Consider the following 17673-nt stretch of genomic DNA (forward strand, 5'->3'; position numbering starts at 1 on the left):
GCGTCGCGCTGATGACGACCCGTGCCCGCGCTCGACCCGGGCCGATTCGGGAGAAAACGGGCGACACGGCGGGAGACACCAGCACGGTGTGCGGCACTTCCGCGGCTCGATCCCTTGCCGCGGGATTATCGATCGCCGCGGTAAGCGTGTTCGGTCTGAAATCAGCCGGAGGAGGCTTTGCGCGTTACTGCTAGAAGGATAGGCGAAACGGGGAAAGGAAAGGGAGGAAGAGAGGCACGTCGTAGTCGTGTCGTCGAGAAGAATCGTCGAGAACGGAGCAAGAGCGTCAACCGCTACGAAAAGCGCGTCGGCACGGGCGGCTAGGAAGGGGAAGCTCGAGTTTTGAAGAAGAGGTGGTTAGTAGTGGTAGTGGTGATGATGGTGATGGTGGTGGTGGTAGTGATGACGGGTGGTGGGAACTCTTTTGGATTAAGATGGCGTAGCGTTCTATGCTGCAACGACGCGTGAGCATCGAGACGACAACGGATCCGGAGTGCACGAGGAATTGCTTTCCTGCGTCATCGAAGACGGTTCCTAGGTAGGCAACTGAATTTTCCCCGCGCGCGCATTTCTCCAACAGCTATTTTCTTCTCCCCCGCGCGGCTGGTCTCTCCGGCCAGCGTGAATACTCCACATTGTGTATTTATAGCGCGCTAACGTTAAGTGTCCCTCGAAAATAGATGAGTATACACGTATACGTCATTGCGCGAACCGCTTCCTGGCACATGAGTCTTGGCGGTGTACCTGCTGTCTAATCCTATCCCGGTGACCTGTTTCCATGTTACAGCCGGGCTCGCTTTTATGTGCACGTAACAGGCCGTGAAGATGAGCGTACCCTGCGATTGGCAGACCAGCAAGCAGAAGCTTACAGAACGTGGCCAATACTTGCTGGAGACGGGACAATGGTCCGATTGCAATTTCATCGTCGGTCAAGAGCCACATCAGCAAACTCTCAAGGGTCACAAGCTATTCCTGGCGATGTCCAGTCCAGTCTTCGAAGCTATGTTTTTCGGAGGCATGGCAGAGAAGAACGATCCAATACCGATAAGAGATGTTCAACCTGAGGCATTCAAAGCCTTACTGGAATACATATATACTGATAAAGTTGACCTAGGCTCCTTTGAATTGGCTTGCGAGTTGTGTTACTGCGCCAAGAAATATATGCTGCCATGCTTGGTAGAGGAGTGCACAAAATATCTGTGGTCTGATCTCTCACCGAAGAAAGCATGCAGAGCATACGAGTTTGCCAAACTGTTTGAAGAACCTGTGCTAATGGACAAATGCCTACAAATCATACGCACCAAGACAGATGAAGTGTTGAAGGAGTCCAGCTGGGAGGATGTTGAGCTGGGGACACTTCTCAAGGTATTGGAGCAAGAAGAATTACAAATCAGCTCAGAGATAGAATTATTTACTGCACTGGAGCGATGGGCCAAAGCAGAGTGTTCTAGGAAATCTCTTGATCCTATTAATGGAAAATCTTTAAGATCTGTCATTGGAAATGCTCTTTTGAAAATAAGATTTCTAAGTTTGATGCCACAAGAATTTGCAGAGGGACCTGGACAGTCTCCTCTTCTCACAAAAGATGAAGCTTTCGCTATATTAATGAATATATTATGTACTGGTAACAAAACACCTATGCCTGAAGGTTTTTGCATTAATTCAAATAGCAGAGCAGAACCAAAGAAAATTCACTTCAATCCTCATCCAGTAAGTTTCCTATATAATATAATTTTGTTTTATATATTTATATTACTAATAATAATTAAATATATTACTAATATTAAGATTATTTCTATTTTTTTGTTTCTCGACACAAATCTCATTCTATCTTTTATTAAATTTTATTTTTTTTTTAAATTATAAAAAAAACATGAGTGGAGTCTAATAATTTATTTAATTAATATCATATAAATAAAATAATTTTTTTTTATTTCTTGTTTTTCATATTTACGAAAATGTGTGACATAAATGTGATCAATAGAATGAGATATTGTGATAGCATTATAATATTTTTATATTTTTTATTATTGTAGCTTAAAGAGAAATTTCTTGTAATGTAAATTTGTAAATGTAAATGTAAATTTCTTGAAATGTTTTCTTGTAGCTTTTCATGTCTAGACCTAAAGCTCCATATGGTCATTTAAATATCCCATTACGTTCTGGCTTTTTAAATGATGGGGAGTCCAGCAGTAGTACAAGCAGTAGTACACTGCGGAATACATCACCGATACAGGTAGATGGAAGTGTAAACAAGGACTCTGGGAACTTACCTAATATGTCTACAACGGCAATAGTCGTACGTGAGGGACCAAAATATTATTGTCTCAGATCGGTAGTTCAACAAACGGATTGCTTAAATACAAATGTGTTGGACTCTTCCGTCTCATTTAGTGTCGACAAAAACATTTGTGTAGTGGGTGTACAGGTTCCTACACAGATCGCTGCAGTAAGCTAAAGATTATATACGTAATTTGCTATAGCTAGATTCAGAGTTCTATATTTTGTTTCGTTTATAGGCGAGTAATTTTAATCCCCCTATAAACGTTGATACATCATATACTGAAATTTTGTATGCTCATCTTCTTGATTGTGACGGTACGCGTTTGACGTATACGCATTTCACCACTAAAGCAAATTTTGGCACTCTCGTGGAAATTACTTTCAATCGGCCAGTTTACATTCAGAAACATAAGGTTTGTTACAGCAATCTAATTGCGCTTTTTTATTATATATAATCAATATCGTTTGTTGCTCGTTATTTTAAATAAAAATTTAAAGATTTGTTTTTATGTTAAATATTCAAAACTTTTCAAATTATCACTTAACATCAATTGTTTACACACAGTTATGTATTATGAAAATATTCTGTTATTAACAGGTTTATCGAGTCGGTGTGGTATTTAATAAAGCTGGATGGTATCCAATAGGAGTCTGTTCTCAAAACATGTCCTGTGATTCTGTGTTCTTCTCGTTCAGCGTAGGTAATGCTGCACACACAATTCGTGATGGTCTTATCCGATCTATAGTTTTCACGTATCATTAACGTGACAAATCGGATAACAAAAAAGAGATTGCGTATACATTTCAACTTTGTGATAAAACAAAAAAACTATTCTTACGTTGTATATTATACTATTGTTATCTAATTTTTTAAAGCGCATCGTTGTTTCCCATTGCAAATTTCGAAAATCTGATAAAATTGTTCCAATATACTCATCGATTCTAGTTAAAGATACAATTTGCTCTGTACAAACTGCTTTCTTTTCATTTGTATGGTCAAAAATTGGTATTGTCTATAATATACTTTTACAATATGATATTGTATAGTATAGTGTCACAAAAAGACGAATCTGGATTTTAGTATTTAATTGCTTTTATTATTTCGCTTTACAAAATTTTTTCGTTTTTCTTTTTTTTTATTTTCTTTATGACAATACATAATTTTATTTGAGAATATAATGTTCGTAAAAAAATTTATAACTTAAAAGTTTTACTTATAGTCCTATATTTTATGTATATTTTATGCAGTCAGTCGAGTCAAGAACAGATTTTGCAAAGCAAATTTTATTAGTAGGAAGACAACAAATTTGATACATGATTTGACATATACAATATTGTTAGAAAAATGCTGGCAGAAATATAGCAAAAACATATTAACAAAATATGATAATAAATAAATAATAGAAATTGAACTGATATTTATTATATAATTTGATGTGAATTGGCGGTTGAAATAAAATGAAATCTATCAAACAGATTTTGCACAATTTCTATCGATAATCTATAGGCAAATCATGTTAATGCTAATGTAAATGACATCGAATTTGTTACTCTTGACCAAATTTGCTGCGAATCTGTTGACATATTGTAGAGTTTGCTTACTGGGTATATCTATTATTCATTAAACTTCAAAATATTGCTTTAAAAATTATAAAATATATATACGCTTGCAACATATTTATATTCTTTTCCAGAATGTCTATTTTCAAAGAAAATCTGGAAAATGTTGAATTCTCAGTGAATTTTTTTTATTTTTAAAAATTAGAATTTCAAAATTGAACGCAGAAAATTTTTCAAAATTTTGTCTTTTTCTAAACGATTGTTTCTTTGATAATTTTACTGCAGTACTCTGGAAATTCTCAGAGAATATTTTTTCAAAATTTGGAAATAGACACTCTGTTTTCTAAATAAATTTAAAAATTGATATAATATCAAGCGCCGTTAAATAACGACAAAACATTTTATAAAATAGAATCAGTCTATACACAAATTCATGTTTACAATATCATTAACCTCACTCACCGTTGTGTCATCGTCCCATTCGTGGCACTATCCATTATAAAAAAATATTTTGTCACATATGTGCATCATGAGCAATATCATTTGTTAAATCTTTTCATAAAAAATACGGTAATGTGCGCTGTGCATAACATTTTGTAAATGTCATATGTTTCTCTCCTTCAATACACAACGTTCTACTTAAATATAATGTGTCTTATATAGTCTTTTCTTAAATTTAACAAATTCTTATGTTTTATGCACAATAAAATCCCAAGTATCTTTCCACCTTAATTTTATCACGTCCTTAGCACTGAGAGCTGATGTCCCGTAACTAAATACAATAAATTTTTTAAACACGTAGACGACGAAAAGTACCCAAGCAATGATACCACATGTTAAAATGTATAATGAAACGTTCCACGTTGGATGACGAATGCTGAAATAGAAGATAGAACAATTCAATATTTATTTTATATCAAATGGAATTGTATTCGAATTTGCACTATTACTATGTCAAGAAACGTACCTAATTAAATAATATAGATGATCAATTGTAGCTGCCATTAATAAAACTTTGAAAATAAAAGCCGGTAGATAATGATGTAAAAATAAAGTACGTTCGACGAATAAGAAAGGCAAGAAGTGAAGAAAATATCCAGCTAACAATACGTAAGCATTGTTAACAAATTTTTGCCATTCTTCCTCTGGGATATCGAAGCATTTTCTTTTTCTTCTCATTAAATAAAATATCAGTAATGTTAAATATATGATTACTGAGATTGTACCGGAATACCAAATCGTGATATTTCCCAAAAGATGTACTTGTGCCTGAAACGATGAACACAATTTTTTATGTCTTATAAAAACCAAAATTCATAATTATTTAATGATTTAAAATTCATTAAAAAAGTTGAAATAAGGTAATTGGAAATTATAAAAATAAGATAAATATTTTAATATTCAAATATGGTCAAACTAAGCCAACATTTATGCTTGATGAATTTTCTGACTCTCACATTACTATCGTTAGATACCCAGTACGCAATACCACGGGACATCAGCGGCCATTCGAGAGGTCCGCTGGAATACATGTGGCTATTCTGACCCTCCTGACCGCCAAATAACATCTTGATCTGCAGCTCTGCAAATTTCTCCCAAAAGCTTAACGCAGTCGCCTGCAATGGTATCATCTCCGCGCTGATCAGCTCTCGTTCCCGCTGTTTCTGATCCTCGCTTTTAGTGTATCGGTGCTCCTCGACATTCCAAATGGAATTGGTCTGGTCCACCAACCGATCAGCTACAACCTCATGCTGATTGAAACCCCAATCGGGCAATTGCCTACCGCTGAACTTCAACGCAAACTCCGCTCCGTTCGTGTGTATGTGTATCAGCCGCACCTGACTCTGAATCGCGTGCCACGCGTCGCCAGAGTGATCTCTGTTCGTGATCTCCACTCGCCATAGATTCTGCGCCGGCATAGACACGTTATAATCAATGTAACACGACACTTCCTGACTCTGTGGTGTCATCGGTGCCGCGACATCGTGCGAATTCAACGCTCTGCTCGTGATCCCGTGTACCAATTGAATCACATCACCATGCCGGATGGGGTCAATGGGCTTCGTGACCACTAGATCGTTCTTGTCCGGCTTCTTAATGATCCACCAGTTGTTCACGTCCTTGAACGAATAACAAGTGACCTGCTGCTGATGGGAGCTGCCACGACCGTCCGGATACCGTAAAGGATACACCTGATTATGACTGTGCAACCAACAGGCTCTACCGTACGTATGTCTGAGAGTGATCTGCGAACCATGTGTTACTTCCAGAGGCTGCCCTTTTGTGATGCTGGCGAGTCCTCCTTCCAAACTTGCTTGAAACGCGCTTGTCATCACCGAGTCATGCGGTCCCGCCTTCGAGAGTATCGCCAGATGTATGTAAAATATGCCTAGGTACACGGCGGCAATAACAACGACCAGCACGATGAATCTTAGCAAAAGATGAACCCACAAGATCGTGTTCGACAGAGTCTTCCTTGAGAGCAGGGACCAATAATCATGAGCGATCAGGAAGAGTGCAAGAACCATGGAATAAGACCCAATATACTTCACACTGTAAGGAAATATTTTATTTATATTTGATTGATAATAGATGTAGGAGACGAAGAAAAAAATTGTAATTATACCATAGTGCACATGTTAAATTCATGATGCCTAATGTTAGCCATATCCACCAGGACGCCAATGTCGGCTGGTCCATAATTTTCCGAAATTTTACGATGCATAACAAGCCGAGTAACGAAAAATACATCAAGATACTTTCCATCAGAACGAACCTTGATTGTGTTAACAATGCGTTATCTATAAAATAATAATAAATATATCAGAATAAATCACATCAACACAACACCATGTATTATAGGAAGCAAAGATATCTAGCAATAACTGAACTTAATTTTAAAATGTTAAAAATATTAAATATATGTACAATATTGTACAATACTGTGCAATACAATAGAATCGTTACATTTATTCATCTTAAATGGAGAATTTAGAATTTAAATTTAAAACTCTTTCAAAGATAGAAATGAAGATGTGAAAAGCGAACAACATCCTGCAGCAATGCATTTTCTAATTTAAGAGAAGGCTACCAAATAAGAGCAGAATCCCGCCAATTGCTGCGGCCCATTGCCTCAAGCCTAGTTCCAGAATAAGGTAATATCCTGTAGGGATCAGTAGACTGCCACATATCGCCGGTACCAGGCGTAATGCGTATAAAGGAACCGCATCGCTATAAGGACTTCCGATTCTATCGAATTTGAATTGCCCATCGAATCCAGCCAAGTACGCCGCTGCAGAGATCAATTGTTTTCCTAAGGGTGGATGAGAATCGAAGAAGAACGTCCTCTTCATATACAATCCAACGTACTTGCCATAATGCAATTCGTCGAAGCTGTGAATTTAATATAATAATAATTTCAAGAATGAAGAACATTATTAGTTGATAATTAAATTTTTTACGAATTATTCGTTTATCAGCGATTATATCATTTATTTATCAGCGTTATATCGGAAGTATGTATTATTATATACTTACACTATACTGCGCGGTTCCTCGAGGCGATAAAGACGAGTGCAAATACCCGTAATTAGTAAAATTACCGCTATAAGATCGATTTCCAAGCTAACTTTGACTCGAGCATGAATCGCATTATTTGACAAAAGTTGCTTCCATTCGATAGAATCTGATGGATTTACTTTACTATTTTCTATTGAGATATTCGAAGCTGCCTGTTCATCCGTCTGTAAAAAATAAAAATCGATACAAAATATGATAACAAGATACGAAATGATTTTAAAAGTGAATCTTAAAGAAAACCGCAATCAAAGTATTAATAAAATATAATTTTTCAGTGTAATCTTTCTATAAAAATTTTGTGTTTGCCTATATATGTTTATACAAAATTATACATGTATATAAGAAATGTAATAGATTTCTAATATAATAATATATGAAATAATTATCATTGCTAGTCCTTCAACTTCGCTTCTCTGAATAAGTTTAAAGTTTCAATTTTTTTTTATAAAATATACATAAATAAGATTTCTTGTCAAAGTAGTGGCTTGGCACTAAATTAGAAAATATATTATCTAATTTATTTCTAAAATTTAATTAACCAAATATTTTCTAATTCTAATTTCAATATAAAAATCAATTTTTATAATCTTGTAAAAACAATATAAACAAACAATACAAACAAAATAATATAAAACGTTCTATTTATAATATAATATATAACATAGTTACACAAATAATATAATATGCCCTACAAGATTTTTTATCTCAAAGATCTTTATCAATAAATCATCAATAAATTGGAAGAAAATATCTACTCTATTTCTTAAATTTAATTGCCAAACTATTTTTCAAATTTATCATGATTTTAAAATTATTTATTGACAACATTAAAATAATTTTTTTAATTTATTTTTAGTAAAAAAGAAATGAGCAATAATAATAAAATATTTTGTATATAATATAATCTATGCGACACTGTACAATACAAATAAATAATTATATATAACACAAAATTGTCAATCTCCAGAATCTCTAGATTCATAAATCGCTATATATGTGCCAGTTGAATTCCTCGCACTCGCCACATTAAAGATCTGTAACGAGAAATCCTATTCGCTCAACGGTGCAATACGGAAGCGCTGGTAGGATGCTTCTTCAAAATATTTCGCCGAGATCGTCAGATTTAAACGTCGCGGCTCACCTCGCCCCTCTGAACCGTCCTCTGCTGATCTGTCACCGCGTCGGCGTCGTGCTTGTTGTCTTGCGGTCTCGCTCGTCTGCGCCGGACTTCCATCGTCCGACCAGGATCCGCCAGGAGCGAGGAAGACGAGCGTGTGAATTCTTCACGAGACGAAGAATGAGGACCGATTTTCCCAGGTCGCTGTCGGCTTGTCCTCGATTTTCCGCTTGCCGGAAACTCTCCGCCGTCGCGTCTCACGTGCGGAAAAACGCGAGAAACTGTCACGTGCGGAAACGCGATGCGAGATCCGCCGTTTAAAGGGCAGCTCGCCCACGTCAGCGCCGCAACTCGACGCTGGACCGCTCTCCAACGAGGTCGTGACGTCGCCCTCCCACCCGGAGATCCTCGTGGATCCTCAGACGCGTTCTCCCGAGAATTCGACCTCGAACCTCCGGTCGAAGACCCGCGCCCGGGTCGCGATTACAGTGCTCGCGCGGGGATCCGCTCGTCGGAGGCTTTTCCTCGCACACGCTTCTGTGCGCGCGTGGGCTTAGGTTAGCACGAGCCTGACATAACGGTACCGTCTCCGAGGAGCCCCCGTTCAGCAGTGGTCCTGCGCATCGCGCGGCAAATTCTCGAGTATTCGTTCATCTCCCTCAGCGAAATTCACCTTCCTCGTGGCATCTACGTCGCGTCCTGTCGCTGTCACACGGCGATCGTATCCGATACCACGTGTCTTATTCGCCATCACAACGCTACTTTTTTTGGACGCGTGATTTCTAGTTGAAATCTGTAACGATCATACCGGTTCACCGGTGACAAATGCATTTCTGTACGTAGAATAATAACACGCGACCGAAAGTAAATGACAGTAGTTGAACAAGTTTCTACTTTTCCGGAAATAAATGCATGTAATTGGATTTTCGGGGTTTTTTTTTTTTCTGAAAATAACGGATATGTAACGGGATTGCAATTAACTGCTATGTACTATGCGCCAGACCAAAATGTTAAAGATTACTCTTTTTATCGATTATTTTTTTATCCATCGTCTTTATTTTATTTATTGTTCTTTTTGTCATATTTCAGCTGGTTTGTGTCGACTCATAACGCAATTTTTGTTATTGCATCTGCTTGATGATTGGATAAGTGAAAAAAAGAGAGGATTCAAGATTCTATTATCGTTAGTTTATTACAAACATGAATACTGACAAAATATTGTGTCCAATATGTGCCAAGGAATTCCCTTCCTCTGTTATCGAGTCTCACGCCAGCAAATGTTTGTTCCTGAATGAATCTATGAATAATGAAACTACAATGTTATTTAAAGACTCCAGTCCCATGAGCAAAAGTAGTAAGTTAAAGCCAGCAAGTATAAAGAAAGTTAATCAAGCATCCATTAAAAGAAAGAGTTCTTTGGATCAGTTTCCTTCCCAAAGCTTCTATAGAAATGAAGAGGATGTCAAAGATGTCGTGCCACAAAAAAGTGTAATTTATTATTATTAACTAATAATACAAATGAAATAAATCTAAACAATGATATATGTATAATGATGTGTGTGTGTGTGTGTGTGTGTGGGGGGGGGTGTATATATATATATATATATATGGCGTATGTGTATATATATATATATGTATATATATATATATATGTATATATATATATATATATATATATATATATGTATATATATATATATTTATATGTTCCAAATTTGTTTTTTTTGTAAATTGTATGAGAAAAGATAAATTTTATTTACAGACAGATAACGAATGCAAGAAATTACGTGGGAATGATCGTGTACCTCTCGCAGAACAAATGAGACCAACATCACTACTGAACTTTGTAGGTCAGAAACATATTCTTGGACCTCGCACCATGCTCTCTGAACTCCTGCAAAAGGGTGAAATACCCAACATGATTCTCTGGGGCCCACCTGGATGTGGCAAAGTAATATTGCATATTTTTTTCTGTGCAAACGCATGTCTATAACAGCTTCTTCTTTTCTTATTGCAGACCTCCTTGGCTAATGTTATCGCGCACGTGTGCAAAAACGACACGAGCAATAAGCTACGATATGTTAAGCTTTCAGCTGCAATGGCTGGTGTCCAGGAGGTAAAGGCAGTTATCAATGTCGCTAGTAATCATGCCAAATATGCACAGCGTACAATAGTATTCATGGACGAGATACACAGATTCAACAAGGCGCAGCAGGATGTATTCCTGCCGCATGTCGAGTCAGGAACCATCACTCTGATTGGAGCCACGACAGAAAATCCCTCGTTCAGTTTAAATTCCGCATTACTAAGTCGATGCAGAGTAATTGTTTTACACAAATTATCCGTTGCGAATCTGCTATCGATTTTGAAGCGCGCAGTAATTTCACTGCAAGGTATAATACACGAATTAGATAAAAATGAAAGCACTCTGCAAGATATCAACAAAGAAAGCACGTCAGAGGAGAGCAATGTTGAGATGACACAATCCTGCAATACAAAGTTTATTATAGACGGACCGACAATAGAATGGTTGGCTGAAACTTGCGACGGTGATGCTCGAATAGCTCTAGGTGGATTAGAAATGGCGGTACGATGTAAAGCACCGAATGAAGAGGAATTACTGAATGTTGGTCCAGCATTAATAACGTTGAACGACATTAAGGAGAGCCTGAAGAAAACACACATGCTGTATGACAAGAAAGGTGATCAACATTACGACATAATCTCCGCGTTGCACAAATCGGTCCGAGCTAGTGACGAAAACGCATCGCTTTATTGGTTAACCAGAATGATCTCCGGCGGTGAAGATCCGGTTTATATCGCGCGAAGATTGGTGAGGATGGCTAGCGAAGATATCGGCTTAGCTGACCCGAAAGCTCTTGGTAAATCGATTACTTGACATTTCTAAATATCAATCTCATACATTTTGTTAATAACTAGAATTATATATCGTTTATTACCGGAAACGGAAGTCCTCTATTAGAATTATATATTTTTATACTGATTTGGAATAATTATAGAATATGCATAATCCATACAAGATCTGACAAATATATCTGATGTCGATGCATATTACTGTGCAGGAATAGCGATACATACAATGCACGGTTGCAAAATGATCGGGATGCCGGAATGTGATGTTCTTTTAGCACAATGTACAACATATCTAGCGAGAGCACCAAAATCTAGATTAATGGAAGATGCACTTAGAGCTGCGCAAAGAGTGGTGGCAGAACATAAAGGTCCACAACCGGGAGTGCCCCTATATTTAAGAAACGCGCCTACGAGACTCATGAAAGATTTGGGTAAATATTTTATTTTTTATTTTAATTTACAAGGTACTCTCAATAAATTGAATAATCATTTCAGGGCACGGTAAGGGATATAATATGAAACACAAGGATGAATCTGGATTGAATTATTTACCAGAGGGATTGGAAGATTTAGATTTCTTTGGAGATGACGAAGATGATACCTAGAAATACTGTGGTAACTGTTTTTATTTAGATATATTTTATCATATAAAGTATTATTTTTTCACAATAAAATATTCTTATTACATTTTACAAGTTTCATACCAAAATCTCAGATTTATCGGGAATTAGATTTTAAGCGTAAATATAAGATATAGCATATATATTATATATTTTATTTTTTTTATATGTATGTAAGATATTTTTAATAGTATACGCAGAATATATAAAAAAATATTGTAGAAATATTAAAAATTTATTTCGAATGATCATTCAGGCGTCAAAAAATAATATTTTAATTCAAATAAATAAAAATAGACTTATAAGTTCAAGAATTCAGCGAAAATTTTTTAATCGCGCAACAAATCTGATCAGTTTTAAACCTTCATGAATGCATACATTTTCTCCAAATTAACGTTTTATTATTAGCAGGCATGTCTATGACTTCGATTAATTTAATATCATTCTCTTCAGCTAACTTTTTCAAGTCTCTTACATCTCGTAAACCCCAACTTGGATCTTGCGATTTCAACGATTTGTCGAAATTTACATTACTTTGCGGAGTGATCTGGCCATCAAAAGCATATGGTCCGTACGTAATCAGTAATCCGTTTGGTTTCAGCAACTGCCCCGCATTGTTAAATAAACCGATTGTGCACTGGTACGGCGAAATATGCATCATATTCGCGTTGTATATGTATTCTAAACTGTTCGGCTTGAAGATACCGTTACTCCAGAGTCGGAAGTCCGTGGTGATGTCAATTCTGATGGGACTCTTTATATTAGAGTATCCGTTCGCGTGCGCGGCGATACTATCCAAAAGTCGCGGCTCGTATTCCGAGGGATAAAATGTAACATGTGGAAAATGCGGTGCGAAATGCGCTATGTGTTGCCCCGAGCCAGAGGATATTTCCAGGAAGGTCTGATTTGTGCCACGTTGGATGTATCGCTTTAAAACCGATAGTATCGGATCCTTATTGCGGTCCGCCGCTGGATAAACAAGCTTTTTGGCAGCCATAGTATGTGACCTTCAAGAAATTTCAATTTCACTTCCTACAGAAAGATGTATATATTATTGTATATTACCTGCTGTTCTATTGCAAAGTGACATACACATAAGTTTTGTAAAGTTGTTAAAATATATCGTTATTTGTAAACGATGTTATTTTTTATCATATTTTATTTTAAAGTTTGATCTATACCACTTTGAAATTAAACAGCTCAAGTAAGACAAAGTGCTCGTCAGTTTTAAATACGTATCTCACCTGTGATTAACAGCGTAATGAATAATATTCATCTCTATGTTATGTTAATTGTGATATAGCAAGAGATTGCATATCCTGAAAAATGCAAATATTTTTTTGTACTATTATATCAAATTATATATTTTCGTTTTTAAGAGATAATTTATTGCAGTAATCTTAATTATTAAAACTAAAATAACTATTGTCAAATATATAAATGAAATGAGCCAATATTTCATTACTATCAACTTAAAATATCAAAAATAAATAACATCATATATGATAGAGAATATATCATAATGATAGAGAAAATAAAAATCAGTCTCGTATTGTTATTAATGAATATTAATATTTATTGATAGCTATAATAAGTTATAATACAATTAATTTTATATTTTTTTATTTTATGATATTTCATTTTCACTCTGTTTTCGTCAAAGTATATTTACATTTTAAAAGGTCAATGTTGCCATCGCCATTCAAAGTGAAATATTACATATAATAGGTCTTTGTATATACAAGATACGTATGTACACACGCGGTCATTAATATCTTACATACAAAGTATTGAAGCAAATTCGGATTGCGTACTCCGTCTCTAGACATTTGTCTATATGATTATTAATGATTATTAATATTTTTATATAAATATATATAAAATTTCTCTTACTGATATGTGTATATATGTATATATATATATATATATATATATATATATATATAATTTAAATATATATATATATATATAATCAATATATTTTATTATATTTTTAATATACGTACAATGAGATAACACTGCAGCAAATAATCATTATATACACGAACATCTAGAGACGGAGTACGCGATCCGAATATACTTCAATACGCGTGCAACTTCATATGTCAAGACATTAATTGTATAAGAAACAAACTGTTAGTATCGATCCACAATAAGTATTTAATCTTTAAACCGTAAGAAATTGACCAATTATAGTAGATTATTCTTTTCATATTCGATTATAATATTGGTCAATTTCTTACTTCTTAAAGCTTAAATCATCTATTGTGGACCGACACTTATGGACGCTTATCGTACTTATCATACATAAAAAAAGATCTGCAATTCTAGTAATAAGTCTTATTCAACGCTTTTTTTTATCTGTGTCTTTTTCTTTGGATGTCGCTTTTTTCTTTTTTTCTTGATTCTTTTTAGCTTTTGTTAATTCCGGTATATATACAGAATGTCCAGATTTCTTCAAATGTTCAAATAATTTGTTTTTGCTAGGAAATTCAGCTGAGCAAGAAACACAGCGATGTGCCAAGTCTTCGACGTCCGCGATTGAATCTCTTTTACTTTTACCCTTGCTCTCCCGCTCTTCTTTCTTAGAACCTTTTTTCACTTTGTCGATTTTCAGTCTTTCATTAACAACTTCTACTTCTTCCGTTGCTGTGCTTTCACTTTCTGTTAGTTCCCTTTCTTCGTGCGTCTCTGCTTTTTGCATTTGTTTTTTTATTTCTATCTTTTTCTGCTGTAACTTTTTTCGTTGTTTCTTCGACAGCCACAGTTCCTCGTTAATACTCTCCGTATCATCGTCACTAGCTAATTCAATGGGATTTTGAATATTACGTTTCTTCTTCTTTTTTTTCTTTTGACGGCTCGATGATGCGATGTTTTCTTCCTGATCAGATATTAATTCGTCTTCCGAAGTTATGTTTTCTTCTTCATTTGCTATTTTTGGTGAAATCAAGATACTTTCGCCCATTTCTGGCCCCGCAATTAACGGAACATCCCCTTGACTATCTATCTTTTTTTTCTTAGTTGTCAATTGAAAATGTTCTGAATCGTCTTCATTGTCCGACATTAGTTCGGCAGGAGAGGTATCATCGTTATCCTCGTCTCGTTTTGAATTGTTTTGAGGGTTTAGCAAGAAATCAGGCATCTGCGAATCTATTGCCAACTTGAATTTCTTTAATGAAGTTGATTCTTCTTCCGTGCTTGAGTTACTTTCCCGAGAATTATCGCCGATATCCTCATTCTCCTTTCCAAAGAAATGATGAAGCGCGCTAAGCTTTTCATTCTGGAGGTGCTTCTTAGAATTTTCGTGATTCACGAAGGCTTTGTATGTCTGAAAGATTTTATTGCAGATACAGCAGAAAAATCCATTCGGATCGCTGTTTCTGTTTGTCACCTTCTTGTCGTCTGCCCCGAATTCTTCCGTCAGATTTGCCTCGATATTTTTTAGCTCTGTCTCCATGTCCGAGAATTTGGACCATTCAGATTGAGTTGCGGCTTGTTGCTGTAACAGAATCTGCCTCTCCATTAGTTGTTTCTTCCTATATTCCTCTGCCTTGTAAAAATTCTCGCGCTTACGTTCGGTCAACTTCTCCACATAAGCCTGTACTCGCTTATCGCGTTTACGGACGAAAGCAACCAAATTTCGTACTTCCTCGTTTCTCTCACGTCTTGCTTTGTCACGAACTTTCTTGTTTTCCTTCTCTGCAAGTCTGAGAATGCGCCGATTCCGTATCTCACGTATATTATGCGGTTCTAGCCAAACATAGGACTTCTTAGTAGTATAACTCTGCCAGTAAGCATAGAAATTGCTCACCACATCCTCATAGGAACTCTGAGAATCGCCAAAGCCAGGAATTTCCTCATCAGAGTCGCTATCTTTGGCAAACTCGGCATCCTCTGCTGCCAATTTCTCGAAAACGTTTCTATAGACGGTATAGAAACCTTTTTTGTCATCTCCATAACCTTTGAAACATGAGGTAGAAAAGAATGGGAAAAGATTTATAGAGTCATCTTTATAGTCTTCTCCGATGCCACCCTTCAGGATGGCTTCCCGATGATTATCATACCAAGCACGCTCTTGAGAATCGCTCAGTATGTCCCATGCTTGCTGGACAAGCTGAAACTGTTCCTTAGCTTCATCTGGATTCTCAAGATTCTTATCTGGATGCCATTTCAATGCCAATTTCCTATATGCTTTTTTTATGTCGCTGTCGGAGGCATTTCTTGGGACTCCTAATACTTCGTAATGACACTTCATTCTACTGTTGTATTACACAGATGCTGGACACAATTTCCTTACTTAAACCACAAACCGTATGCTAAAAGAATTTAAATTATTAAACTACGAAGTTAAATAGCTTCTAAATAATTTAATGTTTTATTTCAAGATTATTCACAAGCTCAGTGCTTTGCCTCGTACAAATACATAATAAAACGAGATCTACAAGAATACTAAATATTATACATTACTAAAAAAAAAGATTATTAAACAAGCCAAACAAAAGAAAATCTATCGCAATTTTTAACATTCTTAACAGATCTTTCCGATAATGATTATTTATTATCCAATTTCAATGTCGTTACTTAACTACATAACCCCTGAATTTTTTTCTCGTTTTCAAATATGCTCTATTGACAACTCAATTCGGCAAAATCGATCGGAAAGAAAAGTAACGAGGCGCAATGATCTCGTAAATTATTTTTAACAATTTAAAAAAAAAAAACCACGTGCGTGCACCTGCCAGTTCCAATGACCCTCGGTGATGACTGTCGATTGTCGAACGATATTTCGAAAGAAGGATATGGAAACTGATGGGAACTTACCCAACTTATCGATCTTATTGTTGATGCTGCGCGCAGCTGACGCGCAATCGACGTTAAATATTCGAAATCCTAATTATCGAAGGTTACAATGGCTGTGTTAATAGAAAATTTTATATATATATATATACGTGATATGCCTCAACGAGGAGGCTCCACTGTTTTTCCACATTCCACATTGGGTACGTTCTGTTCGACGCTCCGAACGTTCGCGAGCATCAAGTTTGTCCTTATTTGAATGAAAAAGACGAAACGATTCGCGAGCATCAAGTGTGATTGAAATGAACGCACCTGTTGAAATGTTTCAATGCAGAACCGCCACGAGATAACATTTTTTTTCACTCCATTCTTCCTTCTTCTCCCCCCCCCCCCGGCCCTTCAATCTATGAGGCAAATATAAAATCAATAAAAAAAACAAGATTTTTTTTTGTAATATTTATATTTTATGTTACATGAATTATGATGTATAATCGAGAATTGTTTGGGACATCCTGTATATCATGATTAAAAAATTATTTGTTCAAGATTTCGAAGAGTTCGAATTATTGGCTCCCATTTCGTTCGAATCTGACGTGATAAAATATGTACAATCGATTATTAATCACACGATTTCTTCAAAAGATCGATTACTTTTCTGAAAATGTGTCAAGTTCAATTTTCAATATTTGCTCGTCGTAATATGATTTATAATTTCTGATCTATAATTTCTGACCGTCTCTCCTTCGAGTATTTCGAAAGACCTGTCGAATTATTTCACCTTTCTGTACTATAAGTCGCTACAATACTACAAATTTCCTCCAATTTATGAAGGTGATTTCGTTG

General features: G+C 35.9%; 5 protein-coding genes across 13 annotated transcripts; 2 read left to right on the forward strand and 3 right to left on the reverse strand.

Annotated features, from left to right (window-relative positions):
* Positions 1-395: 395 nt before the first annotated feature.
* LOC105431374 (BTB/POZ domain-containing protein 1) lies at positions 396-4492 on the forward strand. The gene is made up of 5 exons (XM_011645513.2): positions 396-538; positions 788-1710; positions 2108-2449; positions 2520-2696; positions 2882-4492. The coding sequence occupies exons 2-5, from the start codon at positions 826-828 to the stop codon at positions 3044-3046; spliced, it is 1569 nt and encodes a 522-aa protein (XP_011643815.1). The 5' UTR covers positions 396-538; positions 788-825; the 3' UTR covers positions 3047-4492.
* rt (Protein O-mannosyltransferase rt) lies at positions 4340-8698 on the reverse strand. Its single transcript, XM_025219414.2, has 7 exons — positions 8564-8698; positions 7381-7586; positions 6935-7236; positions 6470-6644; positions 5301-6396; positions 4811-5112; positions 4340-4720 (listed from the first exon to the last, which is right to left on the reverse strand). Exons 1-7 carry the CDS (start codon positions 8654-8656, stop codon positions 4531-4533), a joined length of 2364 nt encoding a protein of 787 aa, XP_025075199.2. The 5' UTR covers positions 8657-8698; the 3' UTR covers positions 4340-4530.
* On the forward strand, positions 8597-13172 carry LOC105431377 (ATPase WRNIP1). Of its 6 annotated transcripts, none has more exons than XM_089076536.1 (7): positions 9233-9374; positions 9629-10027; positions 10302-10490; positions 10557-11421; positions 11623-11844; positions 11909-12028; positions 12487-13172. In XM_089076536.1, the coding sequence occupies exons 2-6, from the start codon at positions 9740-9742 to the stop codon at positions 12016-12018; spliced, it is 1674 nt and encodes a 557-aa protein (XP_088932662.1). In that variant the 5' UTR covers positions 9233-9374; positions 9629-9739; the 3' UTR covers positions 12019-12028; positions 12487-13172. The 6 variants fall into 6 exon arrangements, with proteins under 6 accessions (XP_088932659.1, XP_088932661.1, XP_088932660.1 ...); XM_011645519.3 differs by having other exon boundaries at positions 12635-13172; XM_089076533.1 differs by lacking the exon at positions 9233-9374 and adding an exon at positions 8597-8739 and having other exon boundaries at positions 11909-13172.
* On the reverse strand, positions 12022-17161 carry LOC105431376 (methyltransferase-like 26). 3 transcript variants are annotated; one of them, XM_089076539.1, is made up of 3 exons: positions 17143-17161; positions 13278-13352; positions 12022-13040 (listed from the first exon to the last, which is right to left on the reverse strand). In XM_089076539.1, exons 2-3 carry the CDS (start codon positions 13307-13309, stop codon positions 12398-12400), a joined length of 675 nt encoding a protein of 224 aa, XP_088932665.1. In that variant the 5' UTR covers positions 13310-13352; positions 17143-17161; the 3' UTR covers positions 12022-12397. The 3 variants fall into 3 exon arrangements, with proteins under 3 accessions (XP_088932665.1, XP_011643818.1, XP_088932664.1); XM_011645516.3 differs by lacking the exon at positions 17143-17161 and adding an exon at positions 16855-16994; XM_089076538.1 differs by lacking the exon at positions 17143-17161 and adding an exon at positions 16769-16895.
* Positions 13584-16992, reverse strand: LOC105431375 (dnaJ homolog subfamily C member 21). 2 transcript variants are annotated; one of them, XM_089076530.1, is made up of 2 exons: positions 16855-16992; positions 13584-16349 (listed from the first exon to the last, which is right to left on the reverse strand). In XM_089076530.1, the coding sequence occupies exon 2, from the start codon at positions 16286-16288 to the stop codon at positions 14378-14380; it is 1911 nt and encodes a 636-aa protein (XP_088932656.1). In that variant the 5' UTR covers positions 16289-16349; positions 16855-16992; the 3' UTR covers positions 13584-14377. The 2 variants fall into 2 exon arrangements, with proteins under 2 accessions (XP_088932656.1, XP_011643817.2); XM_011645515.3 differs by having other exon boundaries at positions 16769-16907.
* Positions 17162-17673: the final 512 nt, after the last annotated feature.

This window comes from Pogonomyrmex barbatus, unplaced genomic scaffold (assembly GCF_055798465.1).
Source record: "Pogonomyrmex barbatus isolate J1 unplaced genomic scaffold, ASM5579846v1 scaffold2, whole genome shotgun sequence".
Classification (NCBI taxonomy): Eukaryota; Metazoa; Arthropoda; class Insecta; order Hymenoptera; family Formicidae; genus Pogonomyrmex; species Pogonomyrmex barbatus.